Below are 20,346 nucleotides of genomic sequence, written 5' to 3'. Positions count from 1 at the left end.
TTGCTGGTATTTTGTGTAACATTGTGTGTTAGCCTTTTCCTGTGAATAAATTTACAATTTATTTCATTAACTTGTTTTGCTCAATGTATGATCCGGATAAAAGGGTGTAAACAGCCTGGTCTCCCGTGACAGAAAAACCCTACTACAATACTGTGTGATTAAATTAAAATAAAGGCCCAGCGATCGCCTTTTATAGGCGCGCAGGTGACTGATCTCTTACTGCGCATCTCTTACAGACAGGTGAAGCTCGGTAGGAAAAATTCCAACAACTTTTTTTTTAATTTTCTCTCATTAAAAATAAAAATGTTAAAATAGAATGTTATAACTTGTGCCTCTAATTGTGTACTGTTATTAAAAAAAAAAATCCCAGGATATAATACAATACACTTTTCATTTCGTTTTGTCTTGAGATTCACATTGTGACTAAACTACAAATGGACAACAAGAGGTCGACATGCTGGTGAAATGTATACACAACTGCATTTGGCAAGAAGGGAAGTGAAGATAGGAAACAGATGATATCATCAGAATTCTGCCAAGGGGAAGATTAGAATGTGGAAATGTTTCAGTACTTTGTTGTCCTCAAAAATAACACAAACAAGGAACTATAAAGTAAATATACTGTATCTAAGAAATAAAGCAAATAGGATCAATGAACCCACACAGTACCCACCAGCATGCATGTGCTGTTCAGTGGTGGAAGTGTGACTTTATGCTTTTGTTAAAAAACACTGTGTTTTTAAACGTCAATTTGATGTCTTTTAGAAATTCTCTATTTTTTTCCTAGTTCTAGAGCATACACTGAATGTAGGCCGAGGTTTACTAAAGGTTGATATTGCTGCCGTATTTACTAAAACATACTGTATATGCATAAACAAACAAAAACAGACAGGCCAGTGCATCATACAAAATGACACAACATATAGTGCAATACCTCAGTGCTTATCTGCTCATGTAAAAGGGTCATTTAGTTAAACCCTTTGGCCAAAAGGTTATAAGCCTGCAGCCACTTCACGGCATGGGTCCCTGCTTCTGAATGGGACTCCCGCTGTGCTAATTCTATCAGACTGCATCAGTCTGGAAGAGATGCGCAGTGTGAGTAGACACAATCAGTCACTCTCCCTGCACGCCTCTAATAGGCGACCGTGCAGCATTTATTTTAATAACAGAGTTTTGAAGCAGGGATCTCCGGAGCTAAACTGCATTAATTTTAGCCCTGGGAACCCCTTGATTCCCGAGATACAGGCCCTGGTATGGGGGGGCCAGTATCTCAGGCAAGTTTAAATATCCTGGTCACGTGACGTGAGAGAATTAAACTTGCTGGAGATGCCAGTACCCAATACCAAGGCCTGTATTTTAGGAAGCAGGGGGTACCCAGGGCTGAAATTAAAGCGGTTCAGCTCCATTTGATGCCGCGTTGCCATAGAGATGCGTGGACTGAAGCCGGTAAGTAAATTTACAGAGGCCTTGCGCTCTCAGCGTGGGGCCTATATAACTGCCGCACCCCACCAATAAAGTCTCGCGCCCCCTGGGGGTTGCACCTAACAGTTTGCGCACCGCTGCCTTAATGGATCCAGCTGTGCTGCTGGACCATACATCATCCTGAGGCATACATCGTCCCACAATGAGTAGCAACTTTACCTTCTATTTCAACATTGCCCTTATTCCCTCTAGATTGTAAACTCTCATGAGCAGTGTCCTCATTAACGTCTGTATATGTTTGTGCATGTTTGTCCTTACTTGTATGTTATTCACTTTATGTAATTGATGTCTCTCTGCACACCCACTGTACCATGCTGCGGAATATGTTGGCGCTTTACAAATAAGGGTTAGTAATAATACAAATAGGAATAAGGTAATTTTGTTAGTTTTTCTTTGTAAAATAAAAAGTAAATGGTCTAATCTCCAGGCTATCTAAAACACCCTAACATCCACACCCTCAAAGCTTTAGAGGACCAACTGTCCTGGATAATACGCCATTGTAAGAGATGTGTGTAAAGTTACACTAATGGAGAAAGTTTTGGGGAAATTAAAAAATGGCTTTATTTAGCCTGTCCCTTTAAAAACTGTACAGCATACAAAAACAAAATAAAGAAAGCAACAAACCTGTGTAAGGGATTACTTACTTCCCCAGTCCCTCTCTACAAGACTGAGATGAACCAGCCTACCACCCCAAATTCTCAAGCGATACCTTAAAGCAGGTGGCCCTTCACGTCAGTGGTGTCTAGGTGTCTCGGTATGTGCTCAAGACTCTCTCCTTATGTCAGCCCATTTGGGTGCTAAGGAGTCTTTGTGTAGGCTTCTCTGCTCTCCTGTGTCAGCACACTAAGGAATCTCTGGTCTGTCCCCAGCAGGATTTTTTTTACACTCCTCTGATAACCCAGGTGGAACTGGTTAATTGCCTGGCTGCAAACAACCAGCTCCCTGCTGGATTCCTCAGAGCATTTAGAGGCAGTTTTATTTAAACAGGGATAAGTACCCGTTACATACCTCCCCTGTTTGTGGGAAACTCGGGCTAACCAAAGCTAAAGCCCATCCTTCCACTGTCACTCGAGATAGCCCTGCGGTTTGAATGAGAGTGGATGGAGGACAAGAACCTCAGTCCCACTGGGATTGGAGCACTTTCTCCAGATTAGTAATGTCTCCTCAAAAAGGTGCTTGAGATCAGCACTTTTCAGTTGTTTGAGGAGGACTTTTTCCAAGCACAGTCTTTCTTCTGACCGTTTGGTCACAAGTTTTCCCCTGCGTCGGGCGATCCTTTCTTCTTTGAGTTTAGGGTGACCACCTGCACTGGGTTCTGTAGCCATAATTACGTGTGGTTCAAGCTGGGCGGAGTTTTTATCATACCGATTGACCCTCGTGGTATCTCCGTTTGGTACTCAGCAGACTTCTTGTCTTGCCGAAATACCTCTTTTACGCTGAATTATTCTTCCATGTGTGGAGAACTCCCAAGTGATGTCTGGCGGGGTATCTTTCCTATTGCAGCACCGTTATGAAGCTTCTTCAGTACCAGGGGAACCTGGTCTACAGCTTTCTCATTCTTCTTGGGCCCATCTGTAACAAGCACGAGCCCTCATCAGTAGAGAGGTCATTTGTTCAGGTTCAGGATACTTCTATTCCAGTAGATCATCAGTTTAGTTGTAGGATTCACACCTAACTGTTACCTTTGGCCTCTATTTTTTGTAGACAACTAGTGTTGTACCTGTAGGTGTGTGATCACCGAAAGAGTTCTGCCTCTTTCTAGCCAAAGACTGAACCTTTGTAGCGAATATTTTGATTGTGAGGAATCTGGATTGGGCCATGTGGGCATGGTAGCATGACTGGATTTGTATTGCGCTTCTCAGTCTTAATTCGGTTCTTCTGTCCTGAATTGTTTGGAAATCCGATTGTAGGACTGAGGTGACATTGCGGGTGCGCTTATAGCAATTCACAGCTTGCTTAGTTGTGACTTAGGACCTATATCTGGATTGGATTATACAAGCAGCTTCCTTCATTTTTTTGTCGCATCTTTGCAGCAGACACTTCCTAACATTTGACTGTAGCAAAATGACACATTGCTTCAAATGTTCACAATTCTTTCTTTGTTTTCACAACATTCTTCATATGGATTGGAGAAGGCAGGCTGCTTAATTCTGGTGATTTCGCTGACACGTTTTTGTTCCTCTGTACTGCACCGACACACTTTATTCGAGCAAATACCCAGTATGTACCTGGCAGATACCTGGAATGCGCCGCTCCTCACCTCTGACAAGCCCCATTGTGTTTGCCTTCCCAGCCTGGGTTCATGCCTGGCTGACGGGCGGCTGATCTGTTAAATGATAATGATTAGGATCTAATAGGCTGCAATGCTTCGCGTGTCTACCAGATGGCATAAATTCATGAATTGTAATGCAGTATATATATATATACTGTGCAGTATTGCAGCAAGCGGGAATAAAATCCTTCAATCCCTGCCTGGAAAATACCTCAATGCACTCGGGCAGAAAACAGTCACAAACCTCAATACACCCGGGTATACCCGAATTCGTGGGACTAGCCGAGCTCGAATAAAGTGTGTCGCCAGTGTAGGCAGCCTGTATGGTTATGGTCATTTTTAAAGCTTTACCCTCCTCTGCCCCTCCTTACATCTCAGCCCTAATTTCTCGCTATGCACCATCCCGACTCTTGCGGTCTTCTCAAGGATGCCTTCTTTCTACCCCCTTTGTATCTAAAGCCCTCTCCCGCCTTAAACCTTTCTCACTGACTGCCCCTCTGGAATGCCCTTCCCCTCAATACCCGACTAGCACCCTCTCTATCCACCTTTAAGACCCACCTTAAGACACATTTGCTTAAAGAAGCATATGAATAGCACTGTGGATAATCCTGGACACATGATACATAAAGCTTGGCCCCCTGCAGACGCACTTACTAGAATTCCTTCCTACTGTCTCTATACGTTCTCCTACCTACCAATTAGATTGTAAGCCTCAGAGCAGGGACTCCTCTTTCTTAATGTTACTCTTATGTCTGAAGCACTTATTCCCATGACCTGTTATTTATATTATTTGTTATTTATATGATTACAACATGTATTACTACTGTGAAGTGCTATGTATATTTATGGCGCTATATAAATAAAGACATACTACTACTATTTGCGCAGATACCTTTCTCTCTCCAACCTTGCTTGGACAAGAGCTTTGTAATATTTCTAAAACTCTGCTGCTACGCTACGTAAAACTAGCAGCGCTATACAAGAACATGCTATTATTATTATTATATTATTTTCTCCCCTTTCAACAAGTTTAGCTCTTGCTTCAGTTTCTGGACCTTCTCGTACTCCCTCTCATACCGAGTCACCTGGCCTCTAAGCTTGGCCTCCAGCGATGCTTTGGTGATGCTCAGGGTAGCCTTCAGTTTCTCATGCTGCTCTGCAAGGACATACTTTGTTCTCAGACGTTCCTGCAGCACTTGTACTTCGTTAGCAGCCTGCAGATTGTCTTCCTGCAGTGTTTGCTGCTTCTGCTCTGCATTCTGTCGGTGCGTACGTAGACCTTGCAGTTGGTTCCGCTGTATGTGTTCTGCTTGTGTGCGTTGTTCTAATGCTTCTACCTTTTCATATTCAAATAGTTTCAAATAAAATTCTAGCTCGTACAGCTTTTCATTCTTATCACTGACATGGTCAGTCAAATCAGAATTTTCTTCTTTCAGACGTATTTTCTCTTTTTACAATCTCTATAAAGTTTTGGGCGTCTTCATAGCCCTCCTTCCACTTGTGCACTTCTGAGTTGAGACTCCCGGTCTCCTGGCGTGAGACTTCTATCTCTAGATTGAGGGTCTGAAGCTCCTTCTGAGAGACTTTAAGATCTATACTAAGACTGCAGACAGCTTTTAGAGAGATGTCCAGCTCCTCAGCAAGACTATGAAGTTCCTTTTTAGAGACTTCAAGTTCTGTGCGGCAACAGCTGATCACTTGGTGTGAGGCATCCAGCGCTATGCAGAGAATGTGAACCTCATTCTGCGATTTGTCCACATCTGTCCACTGGTGACCTCCTGCTGTGAGGCATTCAGTTATATGCGGAGAGTATGAACCTCATTCTGAGAGACTTCCAACTCTTTATGGCAATTTCAAACCTTTTGCTGAGAGAGATTAATCTCTTTCAGTGCCTCCTCATACTTCTGTTTTATCTTAGCAACCATTCTGCCAGAATTGCTCTGCTTTTTCACCATTGTGGCATTAGTAGTGGTCACACTATCTAGATCAGTCTTTAGATCCTCCAATTCGGTCCTAGCCAAAGAGTAAATTGCAAGCACAGTCTTCTGTAAGTCAGCATTATTTTCTCTCTCCAGTTTCAATTGTTCACGGAGCAGATCACAGTTATGCCTGGCAGCTTGCAGTGTATCTTCAGGGCTGGTCAAGGGATCGTCACTTATTGGTTCTTGCTCCGATTCCTGGTATAGTTTAAGGGTTTCTCACTGTCAGCACCAGATAGACACTTCTTTGGGGTACACAACTTCTGCCTTGGGCTCTCTCGATATTCTGTCTTCTGAGGGACAAATTCTCCATTTGCTCTAGGCTGCAGGGCATCTCGGCCCCCCCCCTTTCCTATGTGGGATCTGCGAACAGGTCTGTTCCTTCCACGGTAAGTGAAGAACGGCTTTTGTTTTTCTGCCTTTTTGTTTTAGACGACTCCGTCCCAACTGGGATTTTTGGCTGTAATAAATTACCTTTTTGCAAAGCCAGAGTGCCAGGATCATCTTCCTTATCGTGTATATTTTTAGGACCTGCAGGACATTCCCGGACTCTGTGAGCACCAGCAGTTGACTTTGGCTTAACAAGTAAGATGTGTGCCAGTTATACCTCAATGGATCCACAATGAGCAACCACTTTGCTTTTTGTTTGAACATTGCCCTTTATGACCTCTACAGTTTATCCCTTGTTAGGAAAAGGCAGCCTGCAGGGAGTTCCCCTGTGGCTCCCAACCTCCTCTCTCCCTGGTCTCTCTTGCTCCATTCCAACTTTAAGCCAGTCTTGCGATCGCACGGGGGCAGAGCTACAAGGGGGGGCAGAGTTACCAGAGAGCGGGAGTAACAGGGAGAGTCAGAGAGGTGAGGTGAGGAGACAGAGAGTGAGAGAGTGACAGAGGTGAGGTTGGTGAGACACAGAGGGTGAGGTGGGGGAGACAGCGTGGGGAAGAGGGTAGAGCGTGAATAAGAGAGGGGGGAGTGAGCGAGAGAGAGGAGGAGAACAGCGAGAGAGGGGTGGGCAGTGAGAGAGGGGGAGCAGTCAGAGAGAAAGTGATGGGGGAACAGTGAGAGAGAGAGTGGGGGAACAGTGAGAGAGATCAGCATACACAGAGAGAAAGAGAGAGATATCATCACAGACAGTGGGAGAGAGAAGCACAGGGGTAGAGAGATCAGCATAGAGAGACAGAGAGAGAGAGGCGTCAGCACAGGGAACGGGAGAGAAATCAGCACAGATTAGGGAGAGAGAGAGGAGAAAGATCATCACACACAGAGAGATGTTATATAGAGCAGTTACATTGGGCAATAGGAGGAATTATATGAAGCAGTAGAAGTTATAGGGAGTGTTTATATAGCAATAGAGCATGTGTAGCCCTTTAAGAGCCTGAAGGATCGCACCTGCAGCCTTTCATGTATACCATGTTGCTACCATGGCTCTAGATTGCAAGCTCATACAAGCAGGGCTCTCATTACCTATTGTATCTACTTGTACATGTTTGTCCATATTTGGTACTAGCTGAGAGACCCGGCGCTGCCCGGGACCAAAACCTCCCGCTCCTTCCTCTTTTCACCCCCCCTCCACCCCGTTCCCCTCATCTCTCTCCGCCTCCCCCCACCCATGCGCAGCTGTGGTCCTTCCCCCCTTCTGCGCAGGTCCGGTCGTCCCCCCCCCCCTGCGCTGCTCTGGTCACCGCCTCCCCCGTGCAGCACACCGTGAGACACACACAGTGCCACACACACAGTGCCACACACACCGTGCCACACACACAAACCCAGTGAGACACACATACACACACACACAGAGTCACACACACACACACACAGTGTCACACACACACACACACAGTGTCACACACACACACACACAGTGTCACACACACACACACACACACACACAGTGTCACACACACACACAGTGTCACACACACACACACACACACACACACACACACACACACACACACACACACACACACACACACACACACACACACACACACACACACACACACACACAGTGTCACACACACAGTGTCACACACACAGACACACACACACACACACACACACACACACACACACACACACACACACACACACACTGTCTCACACACACACACACACTCCGGTCCAGAAGGCGCCTCTCTCCTGTCTGGGCGCTCTGACCGGCGGTCCCGGGTGTGGGGACGGAGCATGCAGCGCAGGCCGACGAGCGCACGGCAACCCGGAGCGGGCGCAAGCCGGCGTCGGGAGGAGGCTGAAGTGCCTGAAGAGCGGGAGCAGCCGCAGGCTAGAGCCGCAGCGTGCGCGCCCCGCCAGGCAGCTGGACGACGCGAGACTTGAGGCCGGCGCCGAGGAGCGGCTCGTGGTGTGATCGGGGGCAGGGGGTTGGTGGTGGGGAAGACTTGAGGCCGGCGCCGAGGAGCGGCTCATGGTGTGATTGGGGGCAGGGCGGTTGGTGGTGGGGAAGACTTGAGGCCGGCGCCGAGGAGCGGCTCGTGGTGTGACCGGGGGAGGGGGGTTGGTGGTGGGGGAGAGGTGAGGCCTGCGGCGGAGGTGTATGGGTGTGGGGGGAGAGGTGAGGAGTGTGGGTTCGCCAAGTTGTTCTCGCAATGTGAGGGGTGGGGTTGAGGGGGGCGGGAGGTGCGTCCGTGGCCAATGACACAGGGGGAACACAGGGCCAATCACACAGGGGGAAGACATACACACACAACCATTATTTGAGACTTATAGATATAGATGTACTGTAACTCTGTTTATGTCATCTACATCTCTATTTACCCCCATGGTAACGCGCTGCGGAATATGTTGGCACTTTACAAATAAACAATAATAAATAATAATAGGCACCATGCTTCCGAACTGTGTGATGTCAAATTGCCTGTGTCACAGGTACAAGAAGAACAGGTTTATTTATGCATTTAAACTGTCTTTCATAGCATGTTATTCAATGTGCAAAAAGGTAATATACTGTGAACGAAGAACTAGGAAAAACTAAGAACGTTCATTCTGTAAACAAAATATTTGTCAGAACGTTGCCAACAATATTTTAGTTTGTTGAAATAAATGAGTTCTTTTTTTTCTTCCTGCATCACATGTACTTGTATTTAATGTTAGCTGAGTGAAAGCTTTAAACAGAATTGTATTATAACTACACAACTGAATGTACCACTGTATAGCATGTGTGACAATGATCATGACTGAGTCATTGTTTTTGCATGAGGAAGGAGAATACCCTGAACTCCTCCCCTGTCTTATTACATAGGGTGGTGTTGAGGGAGGAGGAGGAGTTGCTTCAGTACTGAGTTGCCAGGAGGCAAGGCAGGAAAAGCACTATCTTTCTAAGTAGCTGCATACATTATGCAGCACACACCATGAGCTGGCGGCCTCAAAATACCCAGGGAGTTGTTCTGACAGCATACCATGCCAGCAAACCCAAAGCCAGAGCAGATAGCAATGCTAAAGACACTGGACAGGTCTCCCCTAGAAGGTAAGGAAGTGACAGCGTGTGAGTGATCATTTGGCTAAGAAGCAAAGCAATGGGAGCAGAGCCTGGCTGCTGGAATAAGCTGCTAGCACCTGTTGGAGCAGGCATAGCCTGTGAGGGTTGAGTGCAAAGGTGTTTTTTTCCCCCACTTAGTGCATCGTGGATGACATGGGTAGGGTTTAAGCTTTTGAGTCTGTAGTTTTATTAGTAAGGGTGCTCCAGGGAATGTATTTACAGTAAGAATGAATCTTCAGTTGCAGTACATACAATGATGGTGTCACGTTAATGGCTGAATAATGCCGAAAATATTTGGTATCTGCAGGCAGTTTCTTTTTGGAATACAAATAAATCTCATGTATGGAATAAAACATGGAAGGGGGCTAAAAAAAGGCGAGGCATATCTTCATCCATTAGGGATACCCTTTGGGGGTGATTTGCAACTATAATCTCAGACCCTGCATCATTTTGTACATACAGTACAAGTAGGTACTAGTTCTCTGACATCAAGGTAATTTCCTGTAGTAATAGTGGGAGGTTTGGGCATCTTCAGATTATTACTCCTTCATTTTTGCTTGCCCTGATGAAAACTGAAGGAATCACTATTGGGTTAACACAACTTTCAAGGTTCAAGTACTCAACTGAATGAGATTGGGGTTGTGGACTACAACAATAATATATTCTTCTATAGTGCACACATTGCTGGAGAATGACTTTTGCAGGAACATTAAGTCCTTGCCCATCCAGTTTTACAGTCTAATCTAATTTTGGTGCCTGGGGCACAGGGAGATAAAGTGACTTTCCCAAGGGCAGAAGAAGAGTTGACAGTGGGATTTCACCCGCTTCAAAGGTAGTGACTTTACCACTGAGCTACTTTAGCAATAAAGGAATTGAATGTGAATATGTGATGTTTCATGGATGACTAGGTAGCGATGAATGTAAATGAATGAATAAAACTTGAAAGGCCTCAATCTCTAACTATAATAAAAATGTGTCCCCCAAAAAAACAAATGCATGACCTTGTGTATCTATTTAGAGGCGAGGCTCTGTATTTAAACACATTATTTATGTCAGTGTGTGGTGATGAATTTTAGTTGTACTTTGTACTCTATGTACTTTTTTATTTGCATTCTCGTGCAAACTCCTTATTCGCTTTGTCCATTTCATTCAATAATGTAAAACGGCTAGTATAAGTATTTGAAAGCCAGTGGGTTTATGTAGTTTACATTTGTTAGATTACAAAGGTTAATTATTGATAGGCTGCCGAAACTTGAAAGCTATTGCAGTCAAAGTGAGAGAAAAGTGCACTAGTGGCAAATTCGTGTAAAAAATTTTTTTCTTCTAGTTTATTTCACTGATATCAATTTTTGTCGTCGTTTCCTGTAAGATTTGGACTTTTAGGCTAACGGCATGCAATTGTTTATGCAGAATTAGCAAAATTCCTCCAGTGTAGTATTAAAAATGACCGTAAATATAATGGCCGAGGTAATGGGCTACAGGTAGTAAGCAGTATTCAACAGATACAACCTGGGGATAAAACAGCGCCATCATTTGACGTTTAACTCCTCATCAGCCTCATCATCGCCAAATAAGGTATAAGGGGAAAAAACAATACTTAACTGTTACAAAATGGCAAATCTAGTCCTATTACCGGTATGTAATTTGATTTGTTACAGTATAGAGCAATCCTTTTTTTATTGATTACCAACAAAAATGTTAAACTTAGGAGCCAGCTAGAATTTTTAGCAGTCAAAGTTTGTCGAGGGAGGGTTTTTTAGTGTGGCTCCTTGCATCTGTGACACTGACACTCACTCTCACGCTGGCACCGCAGCAGTGTGAAGTGGCAGCCCCTTCCCCATTCCTCATTGAGAGCAGGGGTGGGTAGAGTTTTGGACCTTCCCTCGTCTACCTCTAATTTTCCTTCTCCCCCCCACACTCCGGCTTTGATGTCTTGTGGCGACTCGCAGGTTAATCAGCACTACGGCTCAATACAGGCGCCAGGGACAACCTTCTAGGCGACCAGGCTCCTATATTAATAACTTATTGGAATAATGCATTTTTTTTTTACCTGTAATAAATAACATTGGTTTAGATAGTTTAGCAGTAACAACATTAGATAAATGAGCTACAAGTTAATTATAGCAATTCAAGGTTCAGTGTCTCTGTAAAAAAAAAATATTACTGAGCTGCAGTATTTAGGAGCAAATGTTCTGATCTTGTTTACCACCACGTACATGTAATACTTCACCTCCTTGTAATGTGTGTCTGTGTATATTTAGGGTGCTGTGTTTTGGGATTCTGCACTCTGCTCGTCTCCAGTATGGCTAATAAAATAACAGGAGTGACTGAATGAGTTGCTCACTGAGTGAAGGCACTGACTCTGTGACCCTGACTTTGCAGGGCCGTCTTGATGTCAATGCCAACGGTGCCACTGCACCGAGCCCCGCGGTTACAGAAGTCTCAGGCTCTTCCCCACAACAATTAAACTGACTGCAGGGGGAGGGTGCGGGGCCTCTTTACTGTAAGGCAGTGCGTATAGTGCCTGCGACGGCGCCCCCGCCCAAAAACAAATACATTGCGCACAAATATAGTGTGCGCTTATAGTTAGCGCGATGGCGGCAATGCGACGTCGCATCGCGGACTTTGGAAGCTGGGAATATTTGATTTTCCAAGGGCTGTCGCCTCATGTGACAGCCCCTGAACAAATCAAATGCCCGGAAGCCCGAGACGCCGCCACAAAGCGAAATATAACTTTCGCTAGCGGCGACGTGTGACGTCAACCGGTCGCGGGCACTATACCCGCGGCCTAACTGTGTCTTAGCCACTCCTCCCTGCAGCGTTACATTGTCACATGATGCTACGTTGCCATGACAACGTGACTTCTCATGGCGCCGCAACGTCATGATGCCGCTCAGGAGAAGATAAGGATCCCCGCCAAAACCCTACTCCAGAGTTCCCCCATAAAGCTCAAATCTCCCTCTGTCTCGTGTACCAAATTTAGATTGTACACCAACTGGGGCAGGTTCTATGTATTATATGTACAGATGCAGCGGCCGTTATTTTGAGGCATCACGGCGCCGTTTTCGTGTGCGCTGCTGTACTCCACGCGGCATGAAAGTGGCCAATCGCCCCAGGCACACGTGTTTATTGCGGTTGCTTTGTTTTTGAATTTTATGGATTGTGTGCAATTAAATGCAATGAAATGAATGAATTGTACTGTGCCACTGTTCCAATTTCAGGTGTTTAAAAGCCAGAACACTAAAATGCCATTTTCTGCACGCGTCTTAAGGCGGTACGGTTGGAAGTAATCCCGCGCCATGACATGGGTATTCCAAGGTATACACTGCGTGATTTGTTAAAATAACGACCACTGCATCTGTACAGCTCTGCACACACTGTCGGCGCTATATTAATAAACAAATATTATTACTACAATTTGGCAGTAGTAAAATATGCAAAACACGGTCGTCCACATTGACTTGTTTTACATAAATGGATGAGGTGTTCTGTATATTAAAGATCCAGTACCTGAATTCACGTCAGTTGATTTAATTGCATGTGCTGTGACTTTTCCATGTATTTGGATGACAAACAGAAAGGGTCTGAGTTATTGAAATACATTTTGTATTAATATCTCTGATGGTATGACCTTGTATGTATCCATGTTTTGGATTTTCTAAGGACACATACTTACAATTCAATGAATAAGTAAGTTAACGGTTTAAAAAAAAAAAAAAACATTTAAACCATACTCATATTTCAAAGAGGAAAAAAATGTGAGCGGTTTGGAAAATGCTAGAGAAAATGTGTTACTCGTTTCTCACGCTAGCGTGAGTAGACAAGAATTATGGGTATATGTTGTGTATAGGAAATCTGTGTTACAAAAGTTCTCATTCTCTGTACAGTACAAACAATTAGGACAACATGATTTTTAAAAAAAAAAACATATTAAACGTTTTATGAGCATTTTAATGGTTCAACTCAAATTTGCAAGCAATTCACATCCATATACAGTTTCATAAAATGGTTGAGAGGCTGCATGGTTTCATTTTTTTTTCTAAATGACAATATTTGTTTGGGGACTGCACCCTTACCAAAGAATAGAAAATATATATTAGGTGTACTGTACTACAAATAGTGTTACTACTGTTGCAGACGCCCTGACATTGGGTTAATGCAACAGGAGCTCTGTACTGTACTGTTCATATTCTGCCTTTCCGTTTGTGATATGAATGGCAATCAATTGCCCTGTTATGTATAACATTGTGTTTTATAAAGCTTTAAATCTTCTGCTTAGGAAAAAATGCGTGAAATAGTAATTTTGTGCCGAATAAGTTATTGCTTAAATTGCTACTGCAACACCAAATATCTTGCATGAAAGCACATCCACGAGGAACTACTCTGTGCTGAATACTTTTATTGTGTTGTAAGATCTCAGATAATTTACATAGCAATATTAACAATTTATGGTCTCGACTCTGCAATTATTTATAAATCTATTATGACTCAATTTTTCAAGCAGAATTCTCAATTTCTAATTTAATTTCTCAAACCTATAGCAGTTAAGGAGCTTTAAATCTGAATGTGCGTTTCCTACTATGACTGGCATTCTATAGGAGGATGACCAGCTGGTAGTCAGAAGGAATCACAGATACTGTACCTGAGAACAGCATTTCTAAAACAATACAATAGTATTCTAGTGATGGTGGATAATGCCCACTTCGATGGACATCACAATAGTATTCTAGTGATGGGGGATGATGTCCATTGGACATCGAAGTGGGCATTATCCACCATCACTAGAATACTATTGTGAAGTATCAGAGTGAATACAATTGGGGCCTTTCTGGGACTATCATTCCCTTCATCTGTGAGGGTTGATGGTCCTAATTGTTCAATGTACATTGTTCCCCTAGTGCACATACATTACTGAGATCGAGTGGGCACCACAGTTTGTCTACCACCAATGTATGTCCCCTTCTTATGATGCCTGGAATTTTAAGTCGCAGATCTACACTAGTGAAGACAAAAACAGGACTTGCGCTCATGAGTGATAATGATAGGAAAAGTGATTTAACATAAAGGTATGTAGAAAATATACAATACAACCTTAACGAGTGAGGTTTTGTGCAGCTGGTCTGTGGGAATGGCTCAAACACCAAGGCTACATGGAAACAAAAAAAGAACAGCGCAAAAAAACCATTGTGTAGTGTATTAAAGAATTATTTATAGTATAAAGGTGAGTATTGCACGTACATCAAAAATAAGGGTTAATAGCATGACATGTTAGGGACATGTTACCACTCTGCAGGCACAGCAGGATTCAGACACCGGTTGCAGGACGTTCACCCTCAGAGTGCTGGTGTAAGATTCCAAAGTAAGCAGCTCAGCGTTGGGGAACCTTCCCACACCTTCCCACACCGTCACGGAGCTCTCAGCAGCGTTGGGGAACCTTCCCACACGGTCACGGAGCTCTCAGCAGGGTAGATCGCCACGCTGCTTCCGGGTTACTCCACGCCGGCGTGTGGCGTCATCAGACAGCGTCTCTATACCGGTCGCGTCTTTGATGCGTCACTGTCTCACATTCAGCAGTCCAGCGGCACACAGAGTCCCAAACACGTCCCGTAGCAGAACAAATGTTCAATTTAAAACCGCAATGGGGATGCAAATAGTAAGAATACTGAATACGGAAGTACGAAACGCGTAGGAGAGGGCGCGTTCCTTTATTCTTACTATTTGCATCCCCATTGCGGTTTTAAATTGAACATTTGTTCTGCTACGGGACGTGTTTGGGACTCTGTGTGCCGCTGGACTGCTGAATGTGAGACAGTGACGCATCAAAGACGCGACCGGTATAGAGACGCTGTCTGATGACGCCACACGCCGGCGTGGAGTAACCCGGAAGCAGCGTGGCGATCTACCCTGCTGAGAGCTCCGTGACCGTGTGGGAAGGTTCCCCAACGCTGCTGAGAGCTCCGTGACGGTGTGGGAAGGTGTGGGAAGGTTCCCCAACGCTGAGCTGCTTACTTTGGAATCTTACACCAGCACTCTGAGGGTGAACGTCCTGCAACCGGTGTCTGAATCCTGCTGTGCCTGCAGAGTGGTAACATGTCCCTAACATGTCATGCTATTAACCCTTATTTTTGATGTACGTGCAATACTCACCTTTATACTATAAATAATTCTTTAATACACTACACAATGGTTTTTTTGCGCAGATCTACACTAGTAGTCTGCTTGTCTCTTCATTTTCCGCTTCTATACTTTTTTTAGGGAAGTAGATCATTTGATATTATCTCTCAATGTCATACTGTAGATTAAAAATAGACTTGAAAAACGCAGTCAACTATCATGTATTGAAACATGTGTTCTTAGCAACTTATGTTACCACACTCACACAAGGTCAAGTATTTCATAGAATAGAAATACTGTACCAACTTCTTTGTTGTTTTATAATATAAGATCAGTTCTGTCCCATTTTTACAGACATTATCTTGCTTCCTCCATTGTATTAATAGCAGGTGAGAAAAGAATAATATGTATTATGATAGAACGTTTCCTTTGCCATTTAACATCCAGATGGACGGGGTTTTGTAAAACAATGGAAGACAATTGTAAATTAAAGGGGGGTTGGGGGGAAACGCTTTAGCTCAACGATTAGAAAACATCCTGTGTAAAAATGTTGCAACAAAAATGATGCCTTTTAAGGCTGTAAACAATTTCAAAACATGTGTCAAATAATTGCAGTCGGCAACCAGAGATCATGGTGTGTTCTTTCTGTGGAAGACACTGGGTCATATTTCACCAAACACAAAGGATGTCACCATCACTGGGACATAAGACGTAAATGAACACTTTATCTTTTTACAGATATCTGGAGAAGAGATGCATGCACTAATAAAGATTACCTCTCGTTTAATGTTTTCCTCAATAACGAGATTCCTTTACAATGTTGTTGTTTGTCTGACACTGGGTCAAATGGCCCCAGGTTCTTAGCTGAGAAACATTTGAGTAATTCTTTTAATGTGTTCTGCATAATATTTGCACTTTTATTTTGTGTGTAGTGCCCCTCTTTACTGTACAGTATGTGTGCAGCAATCGTTAACCTTTGCTGCCAGAGAGGTTGGTGAAATGCATTGCTAACCTTTCTGGCGCAAAATAGGTTAAATGACTCTTAGGCCTTTCGATATGCGGTGACGCTGCTTCTTCATGTCGGTGGAGCCTGTGAGCTCCATTGAAATGAGTGGGACTAATATTTTCTCCAGCACGGGGAAGCCGCTTTCACCACTTATTGATCTAGGGCCCCAGTGACCCTTTGCTATTTCTCTGGTGTTAATTCTGTGTTGACACTTAACTCTCGCACTCTTGGCGAGTAATTGATTAAACGGTGATAGGGCCGATCAGGGCACAATCACATGGCAGCTCCCGTTCAATTAGATAGGATTTTGTGTGATAGCACTGACGCAGTTTAATGGACAGACCGCTTAAAGAGGCAGTCCAAGCAGCTTAAAAAAAAAAAATATTTTTTGTTTTAACAAGACAAGCTCTAAACTGCCAATCGATTTGGTTCACCTGTGATCGATCAGCAAAATTCTGTTTTTCAGGGTACATTAAATGGCTTCCTTTCACTTTCAAATCAATCCTTCACTCAGTGTAACTACACTATATTCTTATATTACTAAGAGAACATCTATTGTTACAGATTGTAGCTCAAGCTGCTGGGAATATTGGTAACAAATTATCACAAACAGGAGTGTTGCAAATATCTTGCACTGCTGGGGATGTGGGCTAAATCTGCTATAGAAGTCAAAAGATGCTCAGTTTTTTAAAACTCATTTAAAAAAAGGCATTACAAGTTGAATTTTAAAATGAAAAAAGTTGTAAGTTTTATCTAAAACTACAGAACTAATTTATTTAAAAACTTGCATGTAGGACATGGCTTGGATTGCACCTTTAAGGGATCAGTTCTTCTCTGCCCGCCCCACCTCTCTTTTTCTTTTACTAGTATAGGAAGCAGGGGGTTTCCAGATCTGAACCACGCTCATTTCAGCTCTGGGGTCTCCATGGGTAAAGGTGGAGATATAGTAGTGAGTGTCACAACAGAATAAAATGTAGTGTTTTAAGGGGGTGGTTTCCAAACATACTGTACTGTATGTTCAGAGAACCCCAATAATACCAAGTTATCCGTAATGTAGAGTCGTTTTTAAAATCTGACCTTTTTCTTCTCTTCATAATGCCACAAACTACTGTAAGTGGCTTAAATGGGCTTCAATGGCATGAAATCTGGCATTGATATGTTTGGTTATTCTTAATATTGCTGAACTGACAATTTTCCTGGTGATAAATTCTGTGAGCTTTGGCTCCCTTGGGAATCTTCACAATATGTCAGAATTTTATATTGTAAATTCATTTTATTTGAATTTAAAATGTACTGTATGATGACAAATAGAAATGTATATGAATTGTACCATGCCCCCCTCATCTTCCCTTTCCAAATACGTAGTATTTTTTGCATTCTTCCCCATTCACTTTTTTTTTTTAATATAATTTATGAAAATGGCAAACAAAGCAAGCAAAATAAATAAATATATATATTAAACGAAATCAGGAGACCGCACACAAAGTCTTTGGTAGATAAACTGTATTGTCAAAACATGGCACACAGCCATGGTGCAGTCACCCTGAGGAAGGTCCTGTTCCTGGGACCGAAACGTTGGATGTACTGTGCCATGTTTTGACAATACAGTTTATCTAACAAAGACTTTGTGTGCTGTCTCCTGATTTCGTGGATCATACAAGATATTGTTTACCTTATTATTCTTTATGGGACCTGCACCGACCAATATATACTGCTTACGGAGTGCTGACTGGTTTTCTTTACATATATATGTATGTATGTATGTGTATATATATATATATATATATATATATATATATATATATATATATATATATATATATAATTATTGCAGTATATATATATATATATATATATATTATTGCAGTGTTTTGGTTATGCACTTGCAGTCATGATTTTAACCACTCACAAAATTCATTGGACGTTTATTGTAAATGTTTAAAATGCTGTTCTTAAAACACATTATTACTGTACTTGCTTCCTAGTATAGGTTTTTTTTTAAATTTATTTGCAGCCTGTTATTTCTATTTTCTCTGGCAAAAGAGACATATAGCTTTTTAAATATCAGAAAAGCAGATTTAGGATACTTCAATTCCTCCACACTCTGCCTATATTACTAACAACATTTGTCATCCTTAATCATGCCTCATTAGAATTCATTTTGTGCAGGTTTGCACATTAGCTTTGTCATGGGTTATGCTGTTGCCGGAACTCCAGTGCTATTGGCGCACACCTGGTATTGCTAAATAAAGATTGTGTTTATGTCTTCCCTGCTGTGAAGGCTTAGACTATAATTACCACCTACACTGAAATGCTCAACTTCTCTGAGTTAGAAGTATGGCATTTCAAAAGTCCAAAAAGAGGCAATGCCTGATATTCATATATTCTTTTTAAAAACACATTTAGGTTAATAGCCAGGTTAAAGATCTAATTCTAGATTAAACATTTTGAATTGGTGCTTGCAATTTTCTTCTATGGGAAACAGAGTTTCTGACGTAATTGTTTAATGTTAATGACCAGAAACAAAAAATGTCTTCTCTCTCCAACCCTCTATCTTCTCCCCCCTCTCTCTTAATAATAATAATAATAATAATAATAATAATAATAATAACATGTTCTTGTATAGCACTGCTAGTTTTTACGTAGCGCTTTACAGAGACATTTTGCAGACACAGGTCCCGGCCCCGTGGAGCTTACAATCAATGTTTTTGGTGCCTGAGGCACAGGGAGATAAAGTGACTTGCCCAAGGTCACAAGGAGCCGACACTAGAAATTGAACCAGGGTCCCCTGATTTCAAACTCAGTGCCAGTCAGTGTCTTTACTCAATGAGCCGCTCCTTCTCCCCCCTCTCTCTTCTCCTCCCCCTCTCTCTCTTCTCCTCCCCCTCTCTCTCTTCTCCTCCCCCTCTCTCTCTTCTCCTCCCCCTCTCTCTCTTCTCCCCCCCTCTCTCTTCTCCCTCCCTCTCTCTTCTCCCTCCCTCTCTCTTCTCCCCCTCTCTTCTCCCCCTCTCTTCTCCCCCTCTCTCTTCTCCCCCCCTCTCTCTTCTCCCCCCTCTCTCTTCTCCCCCCCTCTCTCTTCTCCCCCCTCTCTTCTCCCCCCTCTCTCTTCCCCCCCTCTCTCTTCCCCCCCTCTCTCTTCTCCCCCCTCTCTCTTCTCCCCCCCTCTCTCTTCTGCCCCCCTCTCTCTTCTGCCCCCCTTCTATTACTAAGGAAAATATATATTTTGTTACAGTTTACAGCTGAAACTACTGGGAATCTTGGCAATAAATTATCACAAACAGGAAAGTGTTGCAAAAATCTTGCACTGCTTGGGAGGTGTGCTAAACCTGCTATAGAAATCCAAATATGCTTTAAAAAACAAAAAAACAAAATGGCCTGAGTTAAATTAGAATTTTTTTTTTTTAAAGTCACTATTGTCTAATACTACAGAACTGATTTTTTTTTAACGCATTTAAGATTTCACAGGTTTTGCTGCTTTAACAATTTATATTAGAAAATCAATTACATTAGAAAGTCTAATAATTCAGAAACAAGTAAATATTTGTGGTAACTGTGGTAACTAAAGTCTACTGCTAAAAATATTGTACAAAAGAAGATTGTTTTCAGATTTCTGGTGCTGTTACATGCTTGAGTAAGTTTTTGATTTAGGACAAGTTTTTTTTTTTTTTTTCTAATCGAGATAAGGCTAGGAACTTAAATATTTAGTCCTGAAATAACCGTCTGCGATGACGCGCAGAGCTGAGCTTAATCCTATTTGCATTCATGGAGCTGAGAGAAGACGCGTGCACTTCCGGCCTGGGGCCCGGATGTTCACTGAGAGACGCCAGAGAGACGCTAGCGTTGGAGTGAGGTGGCGAGAGTGGGGCACACCGGGAGCTTTTAAAGATAATGTTTTGAAGACTGGACACCATGCGTGTGGATTTCTTACAGAGGTTCATTTATATATAAAGTTTGGTTTATTGGTCCCTGGAAGGTCAATCGGACACCAGATTATCAAGAT

The 20,346-nt window shown here is 42.9% G+C and overlaps 1 protein-coding gene across 3 annotated transcripts in view; it reads left to right on the top strand.

Annotated features, from left to right (window-relative positions):
• The window catches only part of ARHGAP18 (Rho GTPase activating protein 18), a 143,099-nt gene that overhangs the window by 40,990 nt on the left and 81,763 nt on the right, over positions 1-20,346 (top strand). For 2 of the 3 annotated variants that reach the window (XM_075597290.1, XM_075597289.1), the window contains exon 1: positions 9,017-9,214. The exons of the other annotated variant lie outside the window; for it this stretch is intronic. In XM_075597290.1, the coding sequence (XP_075453405.1) occupies positions 9,099-9,214 (116 nt within the window). In that variant the 5' untranslated portion in view covers positions 9,017-9,098. Of the gene's footprint in view, positions 1-9,016; positions 9,215-20,346 lie in introns of those variants that run through there. 3 annotated transcript variants of the gene reach the window in all.

The sequence above is a fragment of the Ascaphus truei genome, chromosome 4 (assembly GCF_040206685.1).
Source record: "Ascaphus truei isolate aAscTru1 chromosome 4, aAscTru1.hap1, whole genome shotgun sequence".
NCBI classification, from domain to species: Eukaryota; Metazoa; Chordata; class Amphibia; order Anura; family Ascaphidae; genus Ascaphus; species Ascaphus truei.
The sequence above is the reverse complement of the archived record's forward strand: the minus strand, read 5'-3'. Positions and strand labels throughout refer to the sequence as shown.